At 41.9% G+C, this 24,980-nt stretch overlaps 2 protein-coding genes and 2 long non-coding RNA genes across 4 annotated transcripts; 2 read left to right on the top strand and 2 right to left on the bottom strand.

Moving 5' to 3' along the window:
• Nucleotides 1-734: 734 nt before the first annotated feature.
• LOC118241753 lies at nucleotides 735-1,210 on the top strand. Its single transcript, XR_004776344.1, has 3 exons — nucleotides 735-857; nucleotides 930-1,031; nucleotides 1,125-1,210. It is a non-coding gene; the product is annotated as an uncharacterized LOC118241753 (long non-coding RNA).
• A 5,084-nt stretch (nucleotides 1,211-6,294) lies between these two features.
• On the bottom strand, nucleotides 6,295-12,732 carry LOC118241695 (ras association domain-containing protein 3-like). Its single transcript, XM_035528144.1, has 5 exons — nucleotides 12,625-12,732; nucleotides 12,253-12,459; nucleotides 10,459-10,567; nucleotides 9,811-9,926; nucleotides 6,295-9,718 (listed from the first exon to the last, which is right to left on the bottom strand). Exons 1-5 carry the CDS (start codon nucleotides 12,730-12,732, stop codon nucleotides 9,569-9,571), a joined length of 690 nt encoding a protein of 229 aa, XP_035384037.1. The 3' UTR covers nucleotides 6,295-9,568.
• Nucleotides 12,733-14,112: 1,380 nt separating this feature from the next.
• On the top strand, nucleotides 14,113-18,198 carry LOC113580984. The gene is made up of 5 exons (XR_004776342.1): nucleotides 14,113-14,311; nucleotides 14,384-14,485; nucleotides 14,579-14,667; nucleotides 16,866-17,078; nucleotides 17,527-18,198. It is a non-coding gene; the product is annotated as an uncharacterized LOC113580984 (long non-coding RNA).
• A 3,322-nt stretch (nucleotides 18,199-21,520) lies between these two features.
• Nucleotides 21,521-24,559, bottom strand: LOC118241763 (ras association domain-containing protein 3-like). The gene is made up of 3 exons (XM_035528748.1): nucleotides 24,514-24,559; nucleotides 23,930-24,045; nucleotides 21,521-23,837 (listed from the first exon to the last, which is right to left on the bottom strand). Coding segments are annotated over exons 1-3 (267 nt in total). The 5' UTR covers nucleotides 24,515-24,559; the 3' UTR covers nucleotides 21,521-23,687.
• Between the last annotated feature and the right edge of the window lie 421 nt (nucleotides 24,560-24,980).

The raw sequence follows: 24,980 nt of genomic DNA, 5'->3' as shown, positions 1-24,980 counted from the left end.
CTGGATGCTAGAGACTTCCACTTCTGTCTCAGGTCCACCTACACAGATGTCCTCGTGTTCATAAGCTTCACTGCTCCAGAACAGACAGGAAGGGCAAGTGGGCGATATCCAGGCCTGAGGGCTCCCTCTGCTGGAGCATCTCACTGATGACCCAACTTACCATGGCCAGGGGGTCACACGCAGGTCATCAACCACCTCTCCGCTGGGCCCTGGTTCTTAAAGCAGCAGCATGTCATCCCAGAAGCCCAGGAGTTCAGGGATGGGTCAATATAAGTGAAGCTCATTTGCACATTGAGGAAAAGAACACTAAGGCACACAAGATTTTTCCCTTGTAGGCATGTTTAGATCTTATTAAGGAAGGACATGCCAGGTGTCATGAGGTCAAGGCTCTGGGTTGAACCACTGGGCTGAGTTCTGAACCACAATGTGAAGGTGTTGTGGGACTGAGCCCTCTGAGGTTCAGAAAATAGGTGGTTTTTGTTTTGTTTTTTTATGATGAGGTAGTGATCTGAGTATGGGAAGACAGGAGAAATCTTTGATGTAGATGCTTTGTAGACAAGCAGTAGCATATAAAGGGAAAACTTGCAGAAGTGTATTATTTATTATTTTTTAAGAGTCTAACATGGGTATGTATTGCAGGGAGGCTTGGCTGGGCTGGTCAGTGAACTAGCCATATCACTCTGGGTATGTACTGGAGCCCAGGTCTATCACCCCCTACCTGCGAATACCAGGCCTCTCACTTTGAAAACACATGGCTGTAACTTCACTATTGCTGAGGCTGCATTAAAAAACTGGACCAGGTACCCTACACAGGCAAGCTACATCACCTCAGCCCAGCAGAACAAAGCCCTGGACAGGTGGGGAGGGTTCCTAAAGCTTGGTAACGGGAGGGACTTTACATCACAATGCATTCATGTTTATCTGTACAGACCTTGGCTGGCTGATAATTGGTACTCCCTCTTACCTGTATTTCTGCCCTGTGGGGACCTTAGTTGTCATAGTTGTGGGGCTGGCAGTAAGTTTGCTTTCAGGTAATGAATGACTTTACATTTACCACAACTGAAAAATACTTCTAAGTAAAAAGATCATGTTCATGCTTTTCCCCTTGTATTCTACCTACACAGGGGGTAGACCTCTAAAACTGCAACCAGGGCTGACAGTAGTGAAGGAGGATTTAACCTGCTACAAACTTTACAAAACTCTAAAGCAGAAGGTGGGTGTGAAGTTTATATTTTATCTTTGTCTGTTTAAATTTTTGCATGTTATTTTATCCTTACTTCCAGGCCACAAGAAACGCAGATAAACTTGACCTGGTTGGGAAGTATGAGAAGAAATCTGGTAACACCAACCTTGCATTTTGTGATGTTGAGTTAGACATCACAAAATATCAGTCCCGTAAAACCCTTACATAGGACACTTGTTTTGTTTTTACAGTGAAGACATCTTATATTTGTACAATAAACCATCACTTTTTCCACCTTTCAGCATTTTAACTGATAGAGTACCTTAAAATACACATGAAACCAGGAAAGATATCGTCTTAAAAACACATTTCTGTAATTGCTGCGTTCCACCATCATAAATATAGGGCAGTTATTTACAAGAAATGTTAGTTTTCACTTGGGTAGAATGACACTTTTACAATGACATGCAATGTACATAAATGAGGCCACCCTAAACAAATTATATGAATAATTTCTATGTTGTGACCCTTGTTTTACCAAGGATTATATCTAGCCTAGTCCTGAGCACCCTGATATATACTGTATGTGAAAAGAATATAAAACACAACATGATAATTATTCAGAACTGTGACACTGGCACATCAAGGTTTTTATGAGATAAAAGAAAAATACACCATCATTTACGCCAATAGCCTTTTGATCTTCAAACGCTTCTGATGTCTAAATAAAGTTTGTGTTTTTGTCCTATTTTTTGTATGAGAAGCTGAGGCACTAGTGTTCGGGGTCATAATATCGTTTTTTTCATCGCTCTATTTTTCCTAAGAAACTCGAGGCCCAGAAATGGACCTCGAGTTCCTTAATTACAAACTCCCATCGATCAACAAACTTTCGGACCTTCACAGGGTCGGTGACATCTCTGTTCTTCATAAAAGCTGTTTTAAGCGTTCCCTGAAGTATACAGTGCCTTTTGGGTAATCTCTTCCAAGATAGAGAAGCTTTTAGATCAAAACAAATAACAAATAAATAAAACACAGAAGTATAAATTAGTTGATGCTAGGATATATTCAAATTACCTTATTCTTGTACAATCTCATAACTTCTCCCCTCAGTGGGTTGGTCTTTTTTTTTCAAAACCAAGAGAAAGATAATTAACAATTAGTGTTCATGATGCATTTCCTACATTCCTATACTCTAACGAACGTTGGTTTTAAAAACCATTAGTTAACTAGCGTTAGCTATCTAGCTATGTTGTTCTTACTGCTTATACTTGATGCTTAGTGTTTTCACCAGATACCTAGCTAGCTTAGCCTATGCGAAATACTCTGGGCGTTAGTACCTGCTATATGATGTGAATAACTAATATATTGTGGAGTACTGCGATTAAAAGCAATAGTAAATTCACTTGTGTCTCTGAAATATTTATGTATGTGCCACGAAACTTATCATGAGGTTGTAAATACTCAACTCAGTTTCAGCACAAACGGTTAGTTTGTTAGCTAGTTAGCTAGCTAGTGTTTTCCTTTCTGAGAATCACGTGGACAATATCTGTCTGAACAGATAGATTGTAGATTGAAATGTGTTACTCTTAAAATAAAATAAAAAAATTCTGCAAGTTATATCCTTGCACGTACTCCTTTCTCTAGCTCAATGCTTAAGGTACTTGACTTGTAATCGGAAGGTTGCTGGTTCAATCCCACCACTGCCAAGTTGCCACTTTTGGGCCCCTGAGCAAGACCCTTAACACTCAACTGCCCAAGTTGTACTCAAGTCATAATTGTAAGTCGCTCTGGATAAAAGCGTCAGATAAAACAACGTGTGAGAGAAGGGAAAATCACGTGACATAATTGGTATTGACTGCACGGCCTATAAAGCAAATCATATTTAGAGACGGTCGCAGAATCCTTAAGGTGTAGTTACGTAACAGCGCGAGTCTATGGCGCAATAATGTGCGTCTTTGATAAGTTTTCTTTCGGAGAGATTCCATCATCATTTGGCACTCGGTGTTTACAACGGAATACAGCGCTACAGTGTTTAGCTAGCTTTTATATTACTATCCCAACGATCAACAGTGATCTTATTCGAATATTTTATTCAAATATACACAAACAGGTAAGTTTTGATTACATTTAATAACTTCAAATATCTATGCTGAAGTCCTAGACTTAAGGGTCCCTTGCTTCTGTGCTACAATTATCTAATGTTCTCACATTCTTTATTCTTTTAGATACCAACATGAAAGGTGGTTCATTTGGTAAGAACTGCTCCTTCCTGGCCCCACAGAATGCCGTGGAAGGTCATTGTCGCTTTCCTAAGATTGTTGGAGGTCTACAAAAAAAGGAGAAAACCCAGCATATGGCAACAACGACGCCAGCAACCAAATTCCCCAAGATCCAAAAGACCTCTAACAAGCTGTCAGTGATTATACTGAACGATATGTTTTTGGCAAACCAGGGCATGGCTGAGAGTTCGGTGAAGGACCCAGATGTTAAGCCTTATGTCAGATATGGAGAAACCTCTTCAAGGAAACAATCAAGTCACTTTCTGCCAGTGATAAGACGTCACCATGAAGAGATAGCTGCACACAGTGGCCGACCTGCAGCCCAGAGATCACGTGGGGTCCCCAACACTTCACTTCAGCCACATGTGATTGCCATACCCTGTTATGACCAGTTCAGCAACAGACTAAAGCATCCCAGAACTGGCAAAAGCCATCGCAATTACTTTTAACAGGCCAGGCGGAGTAGGCCATGAATAAGATTCAACTAAAGACATCCCACTAGAGTAAATGACACTTATTTTATGGCCTGAAGATGGACTGATTTCAGCAGATGGACTGATTAACTACTGATTATCAAAAATAGTCAGGAATGCCCCAGCTTGGCACAGAAGTGACAATTACTTCTAAATTTTCTTTTGTCTTGCTTTCAATGACAATATTAAACTTTGTAAAGCATATAAGTGCATTTGGTTTCTTTCACTAACCATGTACACAGTTTTAAAAATAAGGGAAAATAAAACCCAATACATAACTAAGCGAAAATAATAAAGGTACTAGAATAAATTTAGGAGGAGATCAAATAATGTTGCTTTAACCACTTGCAATGGAATTAATATTTGACTTAATGGTTCCAGCCAATTACATTAGCAAGGAGGCCATACTCAAAGACACAATCATGGTGCACAGGCTTGTTCACGATCTGACACAGATTGTGCAGGTTTCTCAGTTTTAGAAGCCAGGATGAAGTCTGAAGGAAGTTGAGGTGGGGGAGCATTACTTTGAAGCCTGCTATCTGGTTCATGATAAGCCTGTAAAGTTGTTCCTAGATGTATTAGGGGCATGTACTAGATTAGAACCATCACAACGCTACTCTGAAGGAACTAATCCGCTCACCGACCTGGCCACAGAGAAGAACATTAGTACAGTGCCATAGTCCAGGGAAAATAAATGTGTGGGGTTTTTTTTTAATGATTGTTGATGAGAGCATGAATAACTCATTTCAGATGATATGCAATTAAATCATTTGTGCCTGGCTGTATATTGTTATTGAGAAGCATGAATAGGTATTCGGGAGAGTATACATCAAGGAGGAATTTCAAAAAGCAAGATTTCTAATTAGCCAGATTGGCCACATCCCCCCCAAATCGGGTACCTGGAAAAGTATTTTGACTTTTAACTTCATTTTTCTATCGAATGTGCGCAGTCAGGTAGAAATTCAATGAACGCAATATTACAACAGAACACTGTTCATTTTCATTAGATGGAAAAATGTTGACACCCATGCCGTTTCAGGGGGCTAACATTTTGAGTGAAGCATTGCAATTGGGGGGGTGTCTGTTTATTTTTCAAAGTAAAAGTTCTCGATTGGACCGTTGCTCAGTAGATGGTGTCCCTTCCCACAGACATACAAACCCTGTCACATGTCTGAATATTAATGCAAAATAATTAAATGCCACCAGAATCAAAACTCAATGCATTTACAGCATTTACATTGCTGGTACTTGGAAAGTATACCACTTACAGATTCATTAAATTCTCTATTTAAACATCTGTTCATTTTAAGCATTTGTGAACCTGAAACATTTACAAGAAACCCAGGCAATTATTTGCTGTTCAAAACCATGAGATCTGAATGGAATACCAGCCACTGGGTTGAGTAAAGAGAGGGTTGATGGTCAACTTATGCCACAGCCCAGAGAACAATTAGAGCTCTCAAGCTGGTGAAGAGCTATTATACCTGCTTGGGGCATTTCTGACTCTCAGTAATACAGAGAGTTCATCACTATATTAAGTTAATGCAGCTTGCTAAATTGCTTCATCATGCTTATCTTACAGTTCTTTCATTATTCACTGAAGCATGATGTTTTAAATATATTAAAATTTAAAGACTTTTCTGTTAGTTGGGACTGACTTTCACATTGTTCCTGGCTGTCATTATCCAGTCTGTGCTGCTACAGGGTGGAGTTTCTGTCATCATTAGTGATTCTGCCCAGGGAGGCCCTCTCGACATATGGGAGTGAGTTACAATATGACAGTTATATCACATCACTATATGATTCAATGTATGGGAGCATTCCATTACCTTGCAATGCTGATTCACAGGGCCTAGCCAGCACCAGAAAGTCAGCAGAGGAGGTTGAGCCACTGAGCCCACAGCAAAGAGCCCAGCAGGGCCTGAACAAATCCTGCCTCAGGTTCATCTGACAGGGTAAAGCCCAGGTGCTTCATCTCCAACGCATTCAGAATAATTTGTTGAATATAAAATACAGAAATGATAGGTTGGAATTTGTGGTAAATGTATTATTTTGATTTAGCTGAATATACAGTTAAGAACATAACATTGGTAGGTAACCTTTAATACATTTCTTACATATTATGGGATCAAAAGCCATTGCAAAACCATGTGAAATAAGAGTAAATTCGAAAGGTTATTGACCACAAGGTAGCAGCATTGCCGCATATATAATCTATTAAAAACAAATCAACGCCTCTTTATCTAAAACGGATACTACTGTTTTGTTTTATTACTCAGTCGAATAGTAATGACTGTGCAAGCCTTTTGCAAATAATAGATAATATTGTTCTTTATGAATTTCATCAAAAAAGACAAAGTGAGAAACAATTTCAACTTTATTAATTGAAACCAAGTCTTTAATTAGAAAGGCCTCATTTGGTAACAGTTTTATGGTTAAAAAAAAACCAAAACAAAAAACAACAACGTTACCTACAAAAATAAACATCACAAAGACCATCTTTACTAGAACATCTTGCAAGTCCACTTCATAGCACTGAGCCATTTACACCAACAGTAGCTGACCAATTCTCAAAGCATCTCTGCAATGACACCGGCCTTCCTAACATGGGTGAAGATGACACTCCATTTCCGCTCTAGTCTGCAGCCCAGCTGTTCAAAGGTGTGATCAGACTTCTCTTCCAGACTTAAATGAAACACCCCAAACCAACTTGCCCTGGGGTCTTTATTAAACACACTTCAATATGCATGACCACAATCTGCTGGGCATCATAAAGATATAAACACAAACATAGTAACAAAGCTCTGCTGAGATTTCTATGAGTGAATTATGTTTGGCAAATGGCAAGTATGTAGGTTAGGAACAGTTCATGTGCTGTCAAACACCCATATTAACAACACTGGCCAGTGATGTCCTTCACAGCCAAAAAGAATGTGCATGGATTAATATAATGCATGCATTCATATATGAATTTCATTTAGTAGTACTGACACATACCCATAGCCTTTCATACAGATTGGAAAATTAGAGTAATAAAATATGATGCAGCTGTAACGTTCACAGTCTTGCTCAACTAATGCGCCATGGAAGGCTGCTTGCTCTTGTAAAATCAAGTGTAGGAACAGAACCTCTGCAGAATAAAATGTTTACGTTGAACAATAACAGAAGAGGGAGAAAAAAAAGAAAGAAAAACAAAACAAAAAAACCAACACCACACCACATGTCCAACAGGAGAGAAAAAGAAGAGACATTCCCTGAATTACAATGTAAAGTGCCCAATACGCTTGTCTAATTCTTCTCCAAAACTACACTACTGCCTGTGTGACCATCAGTCTTAACCTATTAATACTGGAGGAACACAGCTGTGATTAAGATCAATTGCTTGTAGATGCAAAATTGCTGTAGCGATTAAGCCTTCAATTCTAAATCATATTCAGCGCAGTGTTTACAAGTATATTTTGCCATGGTGATTTTTTTCTTGAAAAGCTATGTTGTGTATTGTATAAACCGATTACACCAGGCACATTTAAATTATGCATTTTTACATTATATCTTTGGTTATACAGGAAACAAATAAAACTACAAACAAAGAAAAAGCAGTCAGACCTTTTAACACTAAAAAAAAAAATTTTAAAAAATCCAAAACAACTGGACACAAATGAGCTATAGGACGGCAAATTAAAGACGCTATTACAGCAAGTGACCACAAGATGTCCCCACATCACCACATAAGTATGCGTCAACGCGTCAATGGACATTGCAACACATTTATGCAGTACCCATCAGAAGAAAAAAAACATGCACTAAAACATATTAAAATAAAATATGTATATTTATTTAAAAAAAACAAAACAAAAAAAAAAAAAAAAACACTGATACACAAGTATCATTTAACATACTTTAACATGGTGTAAATGTTAACCTTGACAGTAGCATAGCCCGCTGACAGATTGTCTGTTCTTAAGACACATTTCTGTTGAATTCTGCATAAAATAATTACATATTTACTGTATATTTACCAGCATCAGGAGGACAAATATGATAGCCAGCTCTGCCTTGAACTGAACTGGAAACTACATACTCAGTGGTGCTATATGGGATACTGTGTATCATATCGTGAACAAACAGAATTACACCATCAAGCAATCAGAACTCCAACAGCTGAGAATGAAATGTGGGCCCACTAGCAGAGCAGGCTAGCCCAGTTTCCCCACCTAGCCCCTGACCAAAGGGCACAGATAGTTCTCCAGCAAGTAGCGCCCCACACACACACCCGTGTGCGTGTGCGCGTGCCTGCCTTTTCAGAGTTACGCCAAGCTGACATCCTTCTCTGCAACACAGGCCTTGCACATGATGCTCATCTCTGGAGGGTTCCATCATGAGAGGCTGTTTGACATGACGACCATTTGGAGGGGTCAGACAAAAATGGACGACAGGCACCAAGAGACAGGTCACACACTGCGGCCAGCAGAGGTCTGCCAAAACAAACAGGTCCTTGCTGCAACTGGGTTTGTTCCCACACCAGCCTCATATTTCCTCTAAATACAGTTCAACTTCCTCTGAACAGATATGTTAACTTCCTGCATTCTTATCTGCTCCTGTGACAACGTATCCTACTTCCTAGTGCTCTCTCAACTCAGAAGTCTTTTCGGTCTAAACAGTGTTTAGGTGGCTCACTGTTAGGGTCTGATTAACTTCTGAACCAACTTTCCCAAAAACCAACGTTCCCATGCTCCAATGTGGGCCTTTTCCTACACAACCCATCTTCCTTCTTTAACTCTTGTCTTAATCTGGAATTGCATTTTAGCATGTCCTGTATTCCTCCTGAATCTCACATTCTTCCGTCAACTGCCGGACCGTTTGTTCCAATGCACTACTCCTTACACTGATAATGCAACTTCTCTGTGTTCCTGGTCAAATTCTGCTCCCAAAGCCTCAATATCCAACAAGCGTCTGAGGTCCCAACCTGTAGTTCTATTATTAAAACCATGTCAACTCGGATTTGTACAAACAGCTAAAGCGGAGCCCTAGCACGACAACCTGCCGAAGTCGCATGACTGCAGCTGCACATCAAAGGCCAAATGTTGTTTATTCTTTGGTAAAGGAGTCATGTCAGCGAGCAGTAACTCACCCTCTGTGACCAGCAACTCCACCAGTCCTTCAGCTACTGTATTGGATTGTTGCTACGCCTCTTCAAAATAAAATAAGACTTTCAATTAAAAAAAATAGCAAAGATTCACCCACATAAATAAAAAATAATGAACAAAAATATGTACAAACCATAGCATCCACCAATTAAATAAAACAGTCAGAAAGACCAGATTCTCAGACTTGCATCATTCACAAGTTCAAGAGGTAACATTACAGAAAACATACTACAAAAAAAGAGAACCAAATAACAATTTAAAAAATAACACAAACACGGTGAAAAAGAGAAGGTGAGAGAATATGGCACTAAGGGTGCATTGTGGGGAAAGCGTGTAGCGTCCCATGTGCTCTCTGAGCGTCAGTGTTGAGAGTTTCAACAGCCCTTTCTAGAGTTGACCGTGGCATGGTGCCTAGTGAGGCAGGATCCCTGCGGTCAGCCTTCTCTCCCTCTCACTCGCCCTCTCCTCCACGGACGCAGGCCGCCATTAATCAGGGCTGCTGACAACGTGGATCGCCTCCTCCAGCTTCTCCCGGTACATGTTGTAGCGCGTGGTTATCACGCGGACCTGGTCCTGCTCCTCCTTATCCAGGATGCGCAGGAAGTTGTGCAGCTCGGGGATGGAGAAAGCATCCCACTGGAGAGGGAGAAGAGGACAGAGCGGGTCAGCGGGGCCGGCGCTTGTACGGCCGGGTCGCTCGGTGGCGTGAAACGACGGCATCGACTCACCATGACCTCGCCTGTCTGCTGCTCTCTCAGCACGAAGCTCAGCGTGTCCGGGCTGGGCCCTGCCAGCAGACGCAGGAGCAGAGGGTGCTCTCCCTCGGCCAGTTTACAGACACACACTGCAGGACAGACACACACACACACACACACACAGACACACACACACACAGAGACACAGACACTGTTTGAAGAGGTCTTAGAAGATATTCACATGGTAATGCAAATAGTACAGGTTACATAAGTAAAACAAAATACAGTTAAGAAAGCCTGATGGGGAAACTTGTTGGAACAATAACTGTGGGCAGGGCAAGAGATGGGGGGGGGGGGGGGCAACCTGCCAGTTTTTAGGCAACTCCTGACAACACATTCTGCTGCCTTCAAACAAGTCCGTTTAACCATGTTTACAGCTGATTCAGTAAACGTGTCTTGGTAAAGGAACTGAGGCGTGCCAGTGGCCATCCTTAATGCTTACGACCCCGAACCTGGTCAGGAAGCAGCCTTCACCACTCATGACTGCACGGATTAATCAAGCAAACGTTCAACAAAACTTCATATGTAGGCTGCACTACATTTTTTTCAAAGCTCACTCTAGAAGCTGTGGTCCTGTGTAGACATGATGGACCCAGGGGCCAGCGCTGTGTCTCCTGCTACATGGGACCAGCGCGTCGCGATCGTCGTGCCTGCTGCTGCCCTGACGTGAGCTGAACCACGTGGAGCTCTGTTCCACGTGGTTTGGAGATCTCTTTGGAGATTTCGGTGCCTGGTGAGAAGCGGACAGGCAGATCTGTCCCACTACTGTCTCAGCAGGAGACGGCAGTCCGAGACTTTGAGACAGCAGTGTCAGCATATTCTCCTCCGGCCCTGCCCGCCCAACCCGCCTGCCAACTGCAGCTCCCCCTCCGCTCATTTCAGTCTGACTCAGAGCACAATCGCCCCTCATGCACAGACACTACTGCTCATCTGCTCAGACAGGCATTTTCCACTAGACTTCCACGTGCAGTATCGTCCAGCCAGGGGGGGTGCCCTGTCGGAGGGGAGGAGGGAAGAGAGGTCTATTACTGCCTTCCACTGTAATGCGCTACATTCCCCAAGCCAGAACCCTGTGATTGGAAGTTGTGGGGGGCAGGGCATGTAAAATCAGGCCAGGCTCTGTGTGAGTGTGTGAAGATCCCTCTACAGTGACTAGGGTTTGTGGGTAAAGAGGCTGACTGCAGCAGCTGTCAACAGGCTGGCATGGACAACAACTGGGTTTGAATGTGTGTCTATGCCATCATGGGATATTCTTGGCTCAGTTGGTACAAATAGTGTACACTTAGAACAGCAAAACTATCCAGAAGTACAAACAGCAGCAAATCCATTATTCCCCCCCCAGGACTGACCTTGTTATGGCATACCTGATTTACTGGCAACGGTGTACCCTCCAGATCTGTACGCATATTGTCGGATAAGGGATGAGTGGAAGAGCAAAACAACAAAACGAGGTTTTAGGGACCAGATGGACCTTAGACCGGAGGCATCAGGATCTCTCCAAGCCCACTGACCCAAATGTCAGCACTGAGGGCCCGCAGTTGTGTGTCAGGAACCAGGCCTGAAATACAATGCTCTACTCACTACCGTACTGAAACAATCATGCCACTGTAAACACAGGCCTGGATCTTAATGAGCCAAAACAGGAGACCCAACTAAACTACCAGCACTAACACACCCAAGCCACACACGCACCCACCCTCACTTATAACATAACACTTGTGCAAGGGATTTGAAATAAGAAGAGTCCCCACTGTTACTAAGACAAGTGGAAACTTATGATTGCCTCTGGCTTAAAAAACACACAAAGAAAAAAAAACACAAAGAACAAAGAGCGTCTGATCGAGATGTCTAGATCTGGAGACAACGTGAGGGAGTGGATTCAGACGAACTCAGAAAATGAGGAACGCCTGATTACCCGACTGATAGCGTTTCTCCTGCACTTGTCCTGCAGCAGTTTTCTATCATCCACTCGCACCGTGGCCCACAGAAGAATGTTCAGCATGTCGCTCTGTGGCCTATTCATAGCTCAGTCTGACACAGGGCCCGCCACACGGGAGCAGCGCCACCCAACAGTGTGGAAATGGACGAAACCCAGCAGGCCAGACAAAAGCTTGCCCACCGTGCCATGGGGTGCTAAAGCCTGGTGGCACAAGTGCTCTCCGGGAGAGGCTGAAGGATACCAGCACCAGCATGGATGACCACAAAGCTAGAGGGGTTCAGATAGTGTAGGGTGAACGGTAACATTAGTCTCTCCATACACACACGGTAGTAAAATGGCTTCATGAGAGGCATACCCTCACGCAGAAACACAATCTTCAATCCATTTTAATATGGCTTTGAATCCATGTGTGCGCGTGTGTTCAGCAGAGTTCAGGAAACTTGATAGTGTCAGACAGCTAGAACTGAGTTTCATACTGTGCTGAGTAAATATCCTAATAACGTATAATGGACAGCTGGTGGCCTGAGAAGGGGACATTGCCAGGAAGACAGTGGCATGGCAGCAGTAGTTCCCACCAGCGTCATTTTGAGGTGGTCCCACGTAGCAGCGTTGTACAGCTCAACCTTGTGTTTGGTCTCCTCCAAGCTGAGGTGAGTGCGCAACTCTTCCTCCTTCTCCACATCCTGAACCACAGAGACACAGAGAGAGAGAGAGAGAAAGAGAGAGAGAGGTCAGCATGGAGAAAAACATGCATTTTACTATGAGGATGGTGTAGAGGATGTGAGGATATGTTGCTTTGCTTATTAAAGTTACTAAAACAAAACAAGTGGCAAACACCAACCTGATACTTTTTTCCACTTTGGACCGCTAAACTTTGGAAAATCCGTTATGTTCAACCTGTGATTAGCAATACCGATGTACTCTTGGTTTAAACCGTTCGTAATGGACATTATCATGTTCTCATTGCCTTTGGTTGTGTGCAGTAGTAACTGTTTAGTAAATACTTAGTGTAAAAAATGCAAATCGCAGGAGTCAATGTGATGTTTCTTTCTACTGAGGTATAGTCCGTGATAAAAATGACATCATTTTAGCATTTGTGAGTGTGTTCTTGTGTGCCCCCCTCCCCCCCCCCCCCCCCTTTGGTTCATGTACATATTTATAGATTGTGTTTGGTCAATAAAAACTATTGTAAACTCAGGGTGGTTTATAAGGCTTGGTAAAATCACTTATTTAAATTGGTGCTTTATTTAGAATACAGGGTGTTAGAAAGTGTTCACTTTAGAGCAGGAATTTTCTATTTGATTAATTTCCACTTCATCTAAGGTGTGTTAATCTTTGAATCTTAAAATGTGAGCATAGTCTCGAGTAGCTTAGTAAATTGAAGTACATCCTTAATCAATGCTGAGTTAAATGTCATTAAATAAAACTATCAGAGAAGTGCTCCTTTACTTTCTGCTTAAAACTCCCACATATAGTGCATAAACATGGGTCCAGTTTGCAAAGGACAATGAGTGCTAAAAGCAACTAGCGAGGAATGATGAAACCCAAATCACTTACACCAAGTCAACACAGGGTATAAATATTGAAGTTTCTCACAAGCCCAAAGCACATTTATAAAATGCCAAGAAGCTCTCATCTCCAGGCCAGGCTCTCCCTTACTTTTGGGCAGCTGCCTCCCCTGGATGCTAGAGATTTCCACTTCTGTCTCAGGTCCACCTACACAGATGTCCTCGTGTTCATAAGCTTCACTGCTCCAGAACAGACAGGAAGGGCAAGTGGGTGATATCCAGGCCTGAGGGCTCCCTCTGCTGGAGCATCTCACTGATGACCCAACTTACCATGGCCAGGGGGTCACACGCAGGTCATCAACCACCTCTCCGCTGGGCCCTGGTTCTTAAAGCAGCAGCATGTCATCCCAGAAGCCCAGGAGTTCAGGGATGGGTCAATATAAGTGAAGCTCATTTGCACATTGAGGAAAAGAACACTAAGGCACACAAGATTTTTCCCTTGTAGGCATGTTTAGATCTTATTAAGGAAGGACATGCCAGGTGTCATGAGGTCAAGGCTCTGGGTTGAACCACTGGGCTGAGTTCTGAACCACAATGTGAAGGTGTTGTGGGACTGAGCCCTCTGAGGTTCAGAAAATAGGCGGTTTTTGTTTTGTTTTTTTATGATGAGGTAGTGATCTGAGTATGGGAAGACAGGAGAAATCTTTGATGTAGATGCTTTGTAGACAAGCAGTAGCATATAAAGGGAAAACTTGCAGAAGTGTATTATTTATTATTTTTTAAGAGTCTAACATGGGTATGTATTGCAGGGAGGCTTGGCTGGGCTGGTCAGTGAACCAGCCATATCACTCTGGGTATGTACTGGAGCCCAGGTCTATCACCCCCTACCTGCGAATACCAGGCCTCTCACTTTGAAAACACATGGCTGTAACTTCACTATTGCTGAGGCTGCATTAAAAAACTGGACCAGGTACCCTACACAGGCAAGCTACATCACCTCAGCCCAGCAGAACAAAGCCCTGGACAGGTGGGGAGGGTTCCTAAAGCTTGGTAACGGGAGGGACTTTACATCACAATGCATTCATGTTTATCTGTACAGACCTTGGCTGGCTGATAATTGGTACTCCCTCTTACCTGTATTTCTGCCCTGTGGGGACCTTAGTTGTCATAGTTGTGGGGCTGGCAGTAAGTTTGCTTTCAGGTAATGAATGACTTTACATTTACCACAACTGAAAAATACATCTAAGTAAAAAGATCATGTTCATGCTTTTCCCCTTGTATTCTACCTACACAGGGGGTAGACCTCTAAAACTGCAACCAGGGCTGACAGTAGTGAAGGAGGATTTAACCTGCTACAAACTTTACAAAACTCTAAAGCAGAAGGTGGGTGTGAAGTTTATATTTTATCTTTGTCTCTGTTTAAATTTTTCCATGTTATTTTATCCTTACTTCCAGGCCACAAGAAACGCAGATAAACTTGACCTGGTTGGGAAGTATGAGAAGAAATCTGGTAACACCAACCTTGCATTTTGTGATGTTGAGTTAGACATCACAAAATATCAGTCCCGTAAAACCCTTACATAGGACACTTGTTTTGTTTTTACAGTGAAGACATCTTATATTTGTACAATAAACCATCACTTTTTCCACCTTTCAGCATTTTACCTGATAGAGTACCTTAAAATACACATGAAACCAGGAAAGATATCGTCTTAAAAACACATTTCTGTAATTGCTGCGTTCCACCATCATAAATATAGGGCAGTTATTTACAAGAAATGTTAGTTTTCACTTGGGTAGAATGACACTTTTACAATGACATGCAATGTACATAAATGAGGCCACCCTAAACAAATTATATGAATAATTTCTATGTTGTGACCCTTGTTTTACCAAGGATTATATCTAGCCTAGTCCTGAGCACCCTGATATATACTGTATGTGAAAAGAATATAAAACACAACATGATAATTATTCAGAACTGTGACACTGGCACATCAAGGTTTTTATGAGATAAAAGAAAAATACACCATCATTTACGCCAATAGCCTTTTGATCTTCAAACGCTTCTGATGTCTAAATAAAGTTTGTGTTTTTGTCCTATTTTTTGTATGAGAAGCTGAGGCACTAGTGTTCGGGGTCATAATATCGTTTTTTTCATCGCTCTATTTTTCCTAAGAAACTCGAGGCCCAGAAATGGACCTCGAGTTCCTTAATTACAAACTCCCATCGATCAACAAACTTTCGGACCTTCACAGGGTCGGTGACATCTCTGTTCTTCATAAAAGCTGTTTTTAAGCGTTCCCTGAAGTATACAGTGCCTTTTGGGTAATCTCTTCCAAGATAGAGAAGCTTTTAGATCAAAACAAATAACAAATAAATAAAACACAGAAGTATAAATTAGTTGATGCTAGGATATATTCAAATTACCTTATTCTTGTACAATCTCATAACTTCTCCCCTCAGTGGGTTGGTCTTTTTTTTTCAAAACCAAGAGAAAGATAATTAACAATTAGTGTTCATGATGCATTTCCTACATTCCTATACTCTAACGAACGTTGGTTTTAAAAACCATTAGTTAACTAGCGTTAGCTATCTAGCTATGTTGTTCTTACTGCTTATACTTGATGCTTAGTGTTTTCACCAGATACCTAGCTAGCTTAGCCTATGCGAAATACTCTGGGCGTTAGTACCTGCTATATGATGTGAATAACTAATATATTGTGGAGTACTGCGATTAAAAGCAATAGTAAATTCACTTGTGTCTCTGAAATATTTATGTATGTGCCACGAAACTTATCATGAGGTTGTAAATACTCAACTCAGTTTCAGCACAAACGGTTAGTTTGTTAGCTAGTTAGCTAGCTAGTGTTTTCCTTTCTGAGAATCACGTGGACAATATCTGTCTGAACAGATAGATTGTAGATTGAAATGTGTTACTCTTAAAATAAAATAAAAAAATTCTGCAAGTTATATCCTTGCACGTACTCCTTTCTCTAGCTCAATGCTTAAGGTACTTGACTTGTAATCGGAAGGTTGCTGGTTCAATCCCACCACTGCCAAGTTGCCACTTTTGGGCCCCTGAGCAAGACCCTTAACACTCAACTGCCCAAGTTGTACTCAAGTCATAATTGTAAGTCGCTCTGGATAAAAGCGTCAGATAAAACAACGTGTGAGAGAAGGGAAAATCACGTGACATAATTGGTATTGACTGCACGGCCTATAAAGCAAATCATATTTAGAGACGGTCGCAGAATCCTTAAGGTGTAGTTACGTAACAGCGCGAGTCTATGGCGCAATAATGTGCGTCTTTGATAAGTTTTCTTTCGGAGAGATTCCGTCATCATTTGGCACTCGGTGTTTACAACGGAATACAGCGCTACAGTGTTTAGCTAGCTTTTATATTACTATCCCAACGATCAACAGTGATCTTATTCGAATATTTTATTCAAATATACACAAACAGGTAAGTTTTGATTACATTTAATAACTTCAAATATCTATGCTGAAGTCCTAGACTTAAGGGTCCCTTGCTTCTGTGCTACAATTATCTAATGTTCTCACATTCTTTATTCTTTTAGATACCAACATGAAAGGTGGTTCATTTGGTAAGAACTGCTCCTTCCTGGCCCCACAGAATGCCGTGGAAGGCCATTATCGCTTTCCTAACATTGTTGGAGGTCTACAAAAAAAGGAGAAAACCCAGCATATGGCAACAACGACGCCGGCAACCAAATTCCCCAAGATTCAAAAGACCTCTAACAAGCTGCCCAAGTTGTACTCAAGTCATAATTGTAAGTCGCTCTGGATAAAAGCGTCAGATAAAACAACGTGTGAGAGAAGGGAAAATCACGTGACATAATTGGTATCGACTGCACGGCCTATAAAGCAAATCATATTTAGAGACGGTCGCAGAATCCCCAAGGTGTAGTTACGTAACAGCGCGAGTCTATGGCGCACTAATGTGCGTCTTTGATAAGTTTTCTTTCGGAGAGATTCCATCATCATTTTGTACTCGGTGTTTACAACGGAATACAGCGCTACAGTGTTTAGCTAGCTTTTATATTACTATCCCAACGATCAACAGTGATCTTATTCGAATATTTTATTCAAATATACACAAACAGCTATGTTTTGATTACATTTAATAACTTCAAATATCTATGCTGAAGTCCTAGACTTAAGGGTCCCTTGCTTCTGTGCTACAATTATCTAATGTTCTCATATTCTTTATTCTTTTAGATACCAACATGAAAGGTGGTTCATTTGGTAAGAACTGCTCCTTCCTGGCCCCACAGAATGCCGTGGAAGGTCATTGTCGCTTTCCTAAGATTGTTGGAGGTCTACAAAAAAAGGAGAAAACCCAGCATATGGCAACAACGACGCCAGCAACCAAATTCCCCAAGATCCAAAAGACCTCTAACAAGCTGTCAGTGATTATACTGAACGATATGTTTTTGGCAAACCAGGGCATGGCTGAGAGTTCGGTGAAGGACCCAGATGTTAAGCCTTATGTCAGATATGGAGAAACCTCTTCAAGGAAACAATCAAGTCACTTTCTGCCAGTGATAAGACGTCACCATGAAGAGATAGCTGCACACAGTGGCCGACCTGCAGCCCAGAGATCACGTGGGGTCCCCAACACTTCACTTCAGCCACATGTGATTGCCATACCCTGTGATGACCAGTTCAGCAACAGACTAAAGCATCCCAGAACTGGCAAAAGCCATCGCAATTACTTTTAACAGGCCAGGCGGAGTAGGCCATGAATAAGATTCAACTAAAGACATCCCACTAGAGTAAATGACACTTATTTTATGGCCTGAAGATGGACTGATTTCAGCAGATGGACTGATTAACTACTGATTATCAAAAATAGTCAGGAATGCCCCAGCTTGGCACAGAAGTGACAATTACTTCTAAATTTTCTTTTGTCTTGCTTTCAATGACAATATTAAACTTTGTAAAGCATATAAGTGCATTTGGTTTCTTTCACTAACCATGTACACAGTTTTAAAAATAAGGGAAAATAAAACCCAATACATAACTAAGCGAAAATAATAAAGGTACTAGAATAAATTTAGGAGGAGATCAAATAATGTTGCTTTAACCACTTGCAATGGAATTAATATTTGACTTAATGGTTCCAGCCAATTACATTAGCAAGGAGGCCATACTCAAAGACACAATCATGGTGCACAGGCTTGTTCACGATCTGACACAGATTGTGCAGGTTTCTCAGTTTTAGAAGCCAGGATGAAGTCTGAAGGAAGTTGAGGTGGGGGAGCATTACTTTGAAGCCTGCTATCTGGTTCATGATAAGCCTGTAAAGTTGTTCCTAGATGTATTAGGGGCATGTACTAGATTAGAACCATCACAACGCTACTCTGAAGGAACTAATCCGCTCACCGACCTGGCCACAGAGAAGAACATTAGTACAGTGCCATAGTCCAGGGAAAATAAATGTGTGGGGGTTTTTTTTAATGATTGTTGATGAGAGCATGAATAACTCATTTCAGATGATATGCAATTAAATCATTTGTGCCTGGCTGTATATTGTTATTGAGAAGCATGAATAGGTATTCGGGAGAGTATACATCAAGGAGGAATTTCAAAAAGCAAGATTTCTAATTAGCCAGATTGGCCACATCCCCCCCAAATCGGGTACCTGGAAAAGTATTTTGACTTTTAACTTCATTTTTCTATCGAATGTGCGCAGTCAGGTAGAAATTCAATGAACGCAATATTACAACAGAACACTGTTCATTTTCATTAGATGGAAAAATGTTGACACCCATGCCGTTTCAGGGGGCTAACATTTTGAGTGAAGCATTGCAATTGGGGGGGTGTCTGTTTATTTTTCAAAGTAAAAGTTCTCGATTGGACCGTTGCTCAGTAGATGGTGTCCCTTCCCACAGACATACAAACCCTGTCACATGTCTGAATATTAATGCAAAATAATTAAATGCCACCAGAATCAAAACTCAATGCATTTACAGCATTTACATTGCTGGTACTTGGAAAGTATACCACTTACAGATTCATTAAATTCTCTATTTAAACATCTGTTCATTTTAAGCATTTGTGAACCTGAAACATTTACAAGAAACCCAGGCAATTATTTGCTGTTCAAAACCATGAGATCTGAATGGAATACCAGCCACTGGGTTGAGTAAAGAGAGGGTTGATGGTCAACTTATGCCACAGCCCAGAGAACAATTAGAGCTCTCAAGCTGGTGAAGAGCTATTATACCTGCTTGGGGCATTTCTGACTCTCAGTAATACAGAGAGTTCATCACTATATTAAGTTAATGCAGCTTGCTAAATTGCTTCATCATGCTTATCTTACAGTTCTTTCATTATTCACTGAAGCATGATGTTTTTAAATATATTAAAATTTAAAGACTTTTCTGTTAGTTGGGACTGACTTTCACATTGTTCCTGGCTGTCATTATCCAGTCTGTGCTGCTACAGGGTGGAGTTTCTGTCATCATTAGTGATTCTGCCCAGGGAGGCCCTCTCGACATATGGGAGTGAGTTACAATATGACAGTTATATCACATCACTATATGATTCAATGTATGGGAGCATTCCATTACCTTGCAATGCTGATTCACAGGGCCTAGCCAGCACCAGAAAGTCAGCAGAGGAGGTTGAGCCACTGAGCCCACAGCAAAGAGCCCAGCAGGGCCTGAACAAATCCTGCCTCAGGTTCATCTGACAGGGTAAAGCCCAGGTGCTTCATCTCCAACGCATTCAGAATAATTTGTTGAATATAAAATACAGAAATGATAGGTTGGAATTTGTGGTAAATGTATTATTTTGATTTAGCTGAATATACAGTTAAGAACATAACATTGGTAGGTAACCTTTAATACATTTCTTACATATTATGGGATCAAAAGCCATTGCAAAACCATGTGAAATAAGAGTAAATTCGAAAGGTTATTGACCACAAGGTAGCAGCATTGCCGCATATATAATCTATTAAAAACAAATCAACGCCTCTTTATCTAAAACGGATACTACTGTTTTGTTTTATTACTCAGTCGAATAGTAATGACTGTGCAAGCCTTTTGCAAATAATAGATAATATTGTTCTTTATGAATTTCATCAAAAAGACAAAGTGAGAAACAATTTCAACTTTATTAATTGAAACCAAGTCTTTAATTAGAAAGGCCTCATTTGGTAACAGTTTTATGGTTAAAAAAAAACCAAAACAAAAAACAACAACGTTACCTACAAAAATAAACATCACAAAGACCATCTTTACTAGAACATCTTGCAAGTCCACTTCATAGCACTGAGCCATTTACACCAACAGTAGCTGACCAATTCTCAAAGCATCTCTGCAATGACACCGGCCTTCCTAACATGGGTGAAGATGACACTCCATTTCCGCTCTAGTCTGCAGCCCAGCTGTTCAAAGGTGTGATCAGACTTCTCTTCCAGACTTAAATGAAACACCCCAAACCAACTTGCCCTGGGGTCTTTATTAAACACACTTCAATATGCATGACCACAATCTGCTGGGCATCATAAAGATATAAACACAAACATAGTAACAAAGCTCTGCTGAGATTTCTATGAGTGAATTATGTTTGGCAAATGGCAAGTATGTAGGTTAGGAACAGTTCATGTGCTGTCAAACACCCATATTAACAACACTGGCCAGTGATGTCCTTCACAGCCAAAAAGAATGTGCATGGATTAATATAATGCATGCATTCATATATGAATTTCATTTAGTAGTACTGACACATACCCATAGCCTTTCATACAGATTGGAAAATTAGAGTAATAAAATATGATGCAGCTGTAACGTTCACAGTCTTGCTCAACTAATGCGCCATGGAAGGTTGCTTGCTCTTGTAAAATCAAGTGTAGGAACAGAACCTCTGCAGAATAAAATGTTTACGTTGAACAATAACAGAAGAGGGAGAAAAAAAAGAAAGAAAAACAAAACAAAAAAACCAACACCACACCACATGTCCAACAGGAGAGAAAAAGAAGAGACATTCCCTGAATTACAATGTAAAGTGCCCAATACGCTTGTCTAATTCTTCTCCAAAACTACACTACTGCCTGTGTGACCATCAGTCTTAACCTATTAATACTGGAGGAACACAGCTGTGATTAAGATCAATTGCTTGTAGATGCAAAATTGCTGTAGCGATTAAGCCTTCAATTCTAAATCATATTCAGCGCAGTGTTTACAAGTATATTTTGCCATGGTGATTTTTTTTCTTGAAAAGCTATGTTGTGTATTGTATAAACCGATTACACCAGGCACATTTAAATTATGCATTTTTACATTATATCTTTGGTTATACAGGAAACAAATAAAACTACAAACAAAGAAAAAGCAGTCAGACCTTTTAACACTAAAAAAAAAAATTTTAAAAAATCCAAAACAACTGGACACAAATGAGCTATAGGACGGCAAATTAAAGACGCTATTACAGCAAGTGACCACAAGATGTCCCCACATCACCACATAAGTATGCGTCAACGCGTCAATGGACATTGCAACACATTTATGCAGTACCCATCAGAAGAAAAAAAACATGCACTAAAACATATTAAAATAAAATATGTATATGTATTTAAAAAAAACAAAACAAAAAAAAAAAAAAAAACACTGATACACAAGTATCATTTAACATACTTTAACATGGTGTAAATGTTAACCTTGACAGTAGCATAGCCCGCTGACAGATTGTCTGTTCTTAAGACACATTTCTGTTGAATTCTGCATAAAATAATTACATATTTACTGTATATTTACCAGCATCAGGAGGACAAATATGATAGCCAGCTCTGCCTTGAACTGAACTGGAAACTACATACTCAGTGGTGCTATATGGGATACTGTGTATCATATCGTGAACAAACAGAATTACACCATCAAGCAATCAGAACTCCAACAGCTGAGAATGAAATGTGGGCCCACTAGCAGAGCAGGCTAGCCCAGTTTCCCCACCTAGCCCCTGACCAAAGGGCACAGATAGTTCTCCAGCAAGTAGCGCCCCACACACACACCCGTGTGCGTGTGCGCGTGCCTGCCTTTTCAGAGTTACGCCAAGCTGACATCCTTCTCTGCAACACAGGCCTTGCACATGATGCTCATCTCTGGAGGGTTCCATCATGAGAGGCTGTTTGACATGACGACCATTTGGAGGGGTCAGACAAAAATGGACGACAGGCACCAAGAGACAGGTCACACACTGCGGCCAGCAGAGGTCTGCCAAAACAAACAGGTCCTTGCTGCAACTGGGTTTGTTCCCACACCAGCCTCATATTTCCTCTAAATACAGTTCAACTTCCTCTGAACAGATATGTTAACTTCCTGCATTCTTATCTGCTCCTGTGACAACGTATCCTACTTCCTAGTGCTCTCTCAACTCAGAAGTCTTTTCGGTCTAAACAGTGTTTAGGTGGCTCACTGTTAGGGTCTGATTAACTTCTGAACCAACTTTCCCAAAAACCAACGTTCCCATGCTCCAATGTGGGCCTTTTCCTACACAACCCATCTTCCTTCTTTAACTCTTGTCTTAATCTGGAATTGCATTTTAGCATGTCCTGTATTCCTCCTGAATCTCACATTCTTCCGTCAACTGCCGGACCGTTTGTTCCAATGCACTACTCCTTACACTGATAATGCAACTTCTCTGTGTTCCTGGTCAAATTCTGCTCCCAAAGCCTCAATATCCAACAAGCGTCTGAGGTCCCAACCTGTAGTTCTATTATTAAAACCATGTCAACTCGGATTTGTACAAACAGCTAAAGCGGAGCCCTAGCACGACAACCTGCCGAAGTCGCATGACTGCAGCTGCACATCAAAGGCCAAATGTTGTTTATTCTTTGGTAAAGGAGTCATGTCAGCGAGCAGTAACTCACCCTCTGTGACCAGCAACTCCACCAGTCCTTCAGCTACTGTATTGGATTGTTGCTACGCCTCTTCAAAATAAAATAAGACTTTCAATTAAAAAAAATAGCAAAGATTCACCCACATAAATAAAAAATAATGAACAAAAATATGTACAAACCATAGCATCCACCAATTAAATAAAACAGTCAGAAAGACCAGATTCTCAGACTTGCATCATTCACAAGTTCAAGAGGTAACATTACAGAAAACATACTACAAAAAAAGAGAACCAAATAACAATTTAAAAAATAACACAAACACGGTGAAAAAGAGAAGGTGAGAGAATATGGCACTAAGGGTGCATTGTGGGGAAAGCGTGTAGCGTCCCATGTGCTCTCTGAGCGTCAGTGTTGAGAGTTTCAACAGCCCTTTCTAGAGTTGACCGTGGCATGGTGCCTAGTGAGGCAGGATCCCTGCGGTCAGCCTTCTCTCCCTCTCACTCGCCCTCTCCTCCACGGACGCAGGCCGCCATTAATCAGGGCTGCTGACAACGTGGATCGCCTCCTCCAGCTTCTCCCGGTACATGTTGTAGCGCGTGGTTATCACGCGGACCTGGTCCTGCTCCTCCTTATCCAGGATGCGCAGGAAGTTGTGCAGCTCGGGGATGGAGAAAGCATCCCACTGGAGAGGGAGAAGAGGACAGAGCGGGTCAGCGGGGCCGGCGCTTGTACGGCCGGGTCGCTCGGTGGCGTGAAACGACGGCATCGACTCACCATGACCTCGCCTGTCTGCTGCTCTCTCAGCACGAAGCTCAGCGTGTCCGGGCTGGGCCCTGCCAGCAGACGCAGGAGCAGAGGGTGCTCTCCCTCGGCCAGTTTACAGACACACACTGCAGGACAGACACACACACACACACACACAGACACAGAGACACAGACACTGTTTGAAGAGGTCTTAGAAGATATTCACATGGTAATGCAAATAGTACAGGTTACATAAGTAAAACAAAATACAGTTAAGAAAGCCTGATGGGGAAACTTGTTGGAACAATAACTGTGGGCAGGGCAAGAGATGGGGGGGGGGGGGGGGGGGGGGGGGGGCAACCTGCCAGTTTTTAGGCAACTCCTGACAACACATTCTGCTGCCTTCAAACAAGTCCGTTTAACCATGTTTACAGCTGATTCAGTAAACGTGTCTTGGTAAAGGAACTGAGGCGTGCCAGTGGCCATCCTTAATGCTTACGACCCCGAACCTGGTCAGGAAGCAGCCTTCACCACTCATGACTGCACGGATTAATCAAGCAAACGTTCAACAAAACTTCATATGTAGGCTGCACTACATTTTTTTCAAAGCTCACTCTAGAAGCTGTGGTCCTGTGTAGACATGATGGACCCAGGGGCCAGCGCTGTGTCTCCTGCTACATGGGACCAGCGCGTCGCGATCGTCGTGCCTGCTGCTGCCCTGACGTGAGCTGAACCACGTGGAGCTCTGTTCCACGTGGTTTGGAGATCTCTTTGGAGATTTCGGTGCCTGGTGAGAAGCGGACAGGCAGATCTGTCCCACTACTGTCTCAGCAGGAGACGGCAGTCCGAGACTTTGAGACAGCAGTGTCAGCATATTCTCCTCCGGCCCTGCCCGCCCAACCCGCCTGCCAACTGCAGCTCCCCCTCCGCTCATTTCAGTCTGACTCAGAGCACAATCGCCCCTCATGCACAGACACTACTGCTCATCTGCTCAGACAGGCATTTTCCACTAGACTTCCACGTGCAGTATCGTCCAGCCAGGGGGGGTGCCCTGTCGGAGGGGAGGAGGGAAGAGAGGTCT

This window comes from Electrophorus electricus, chromosome 7, assembly GCF_013358815.1.
Source record: "Electrophorus electricus isolate fEleEle1 chromosome 7, fEleEle1.pri, whole genome shotgun sequence".
NCBI classification, from domain to species: Eukaryota; Metazoa; Chordata; class Actinopteri; order Gymnotiformes; family Gymnotidae; genus Electrophorus; species Electrophorus electricus.
This window is presented reverse-complemented; position numbering and strand designations above follow the sequence as displayed.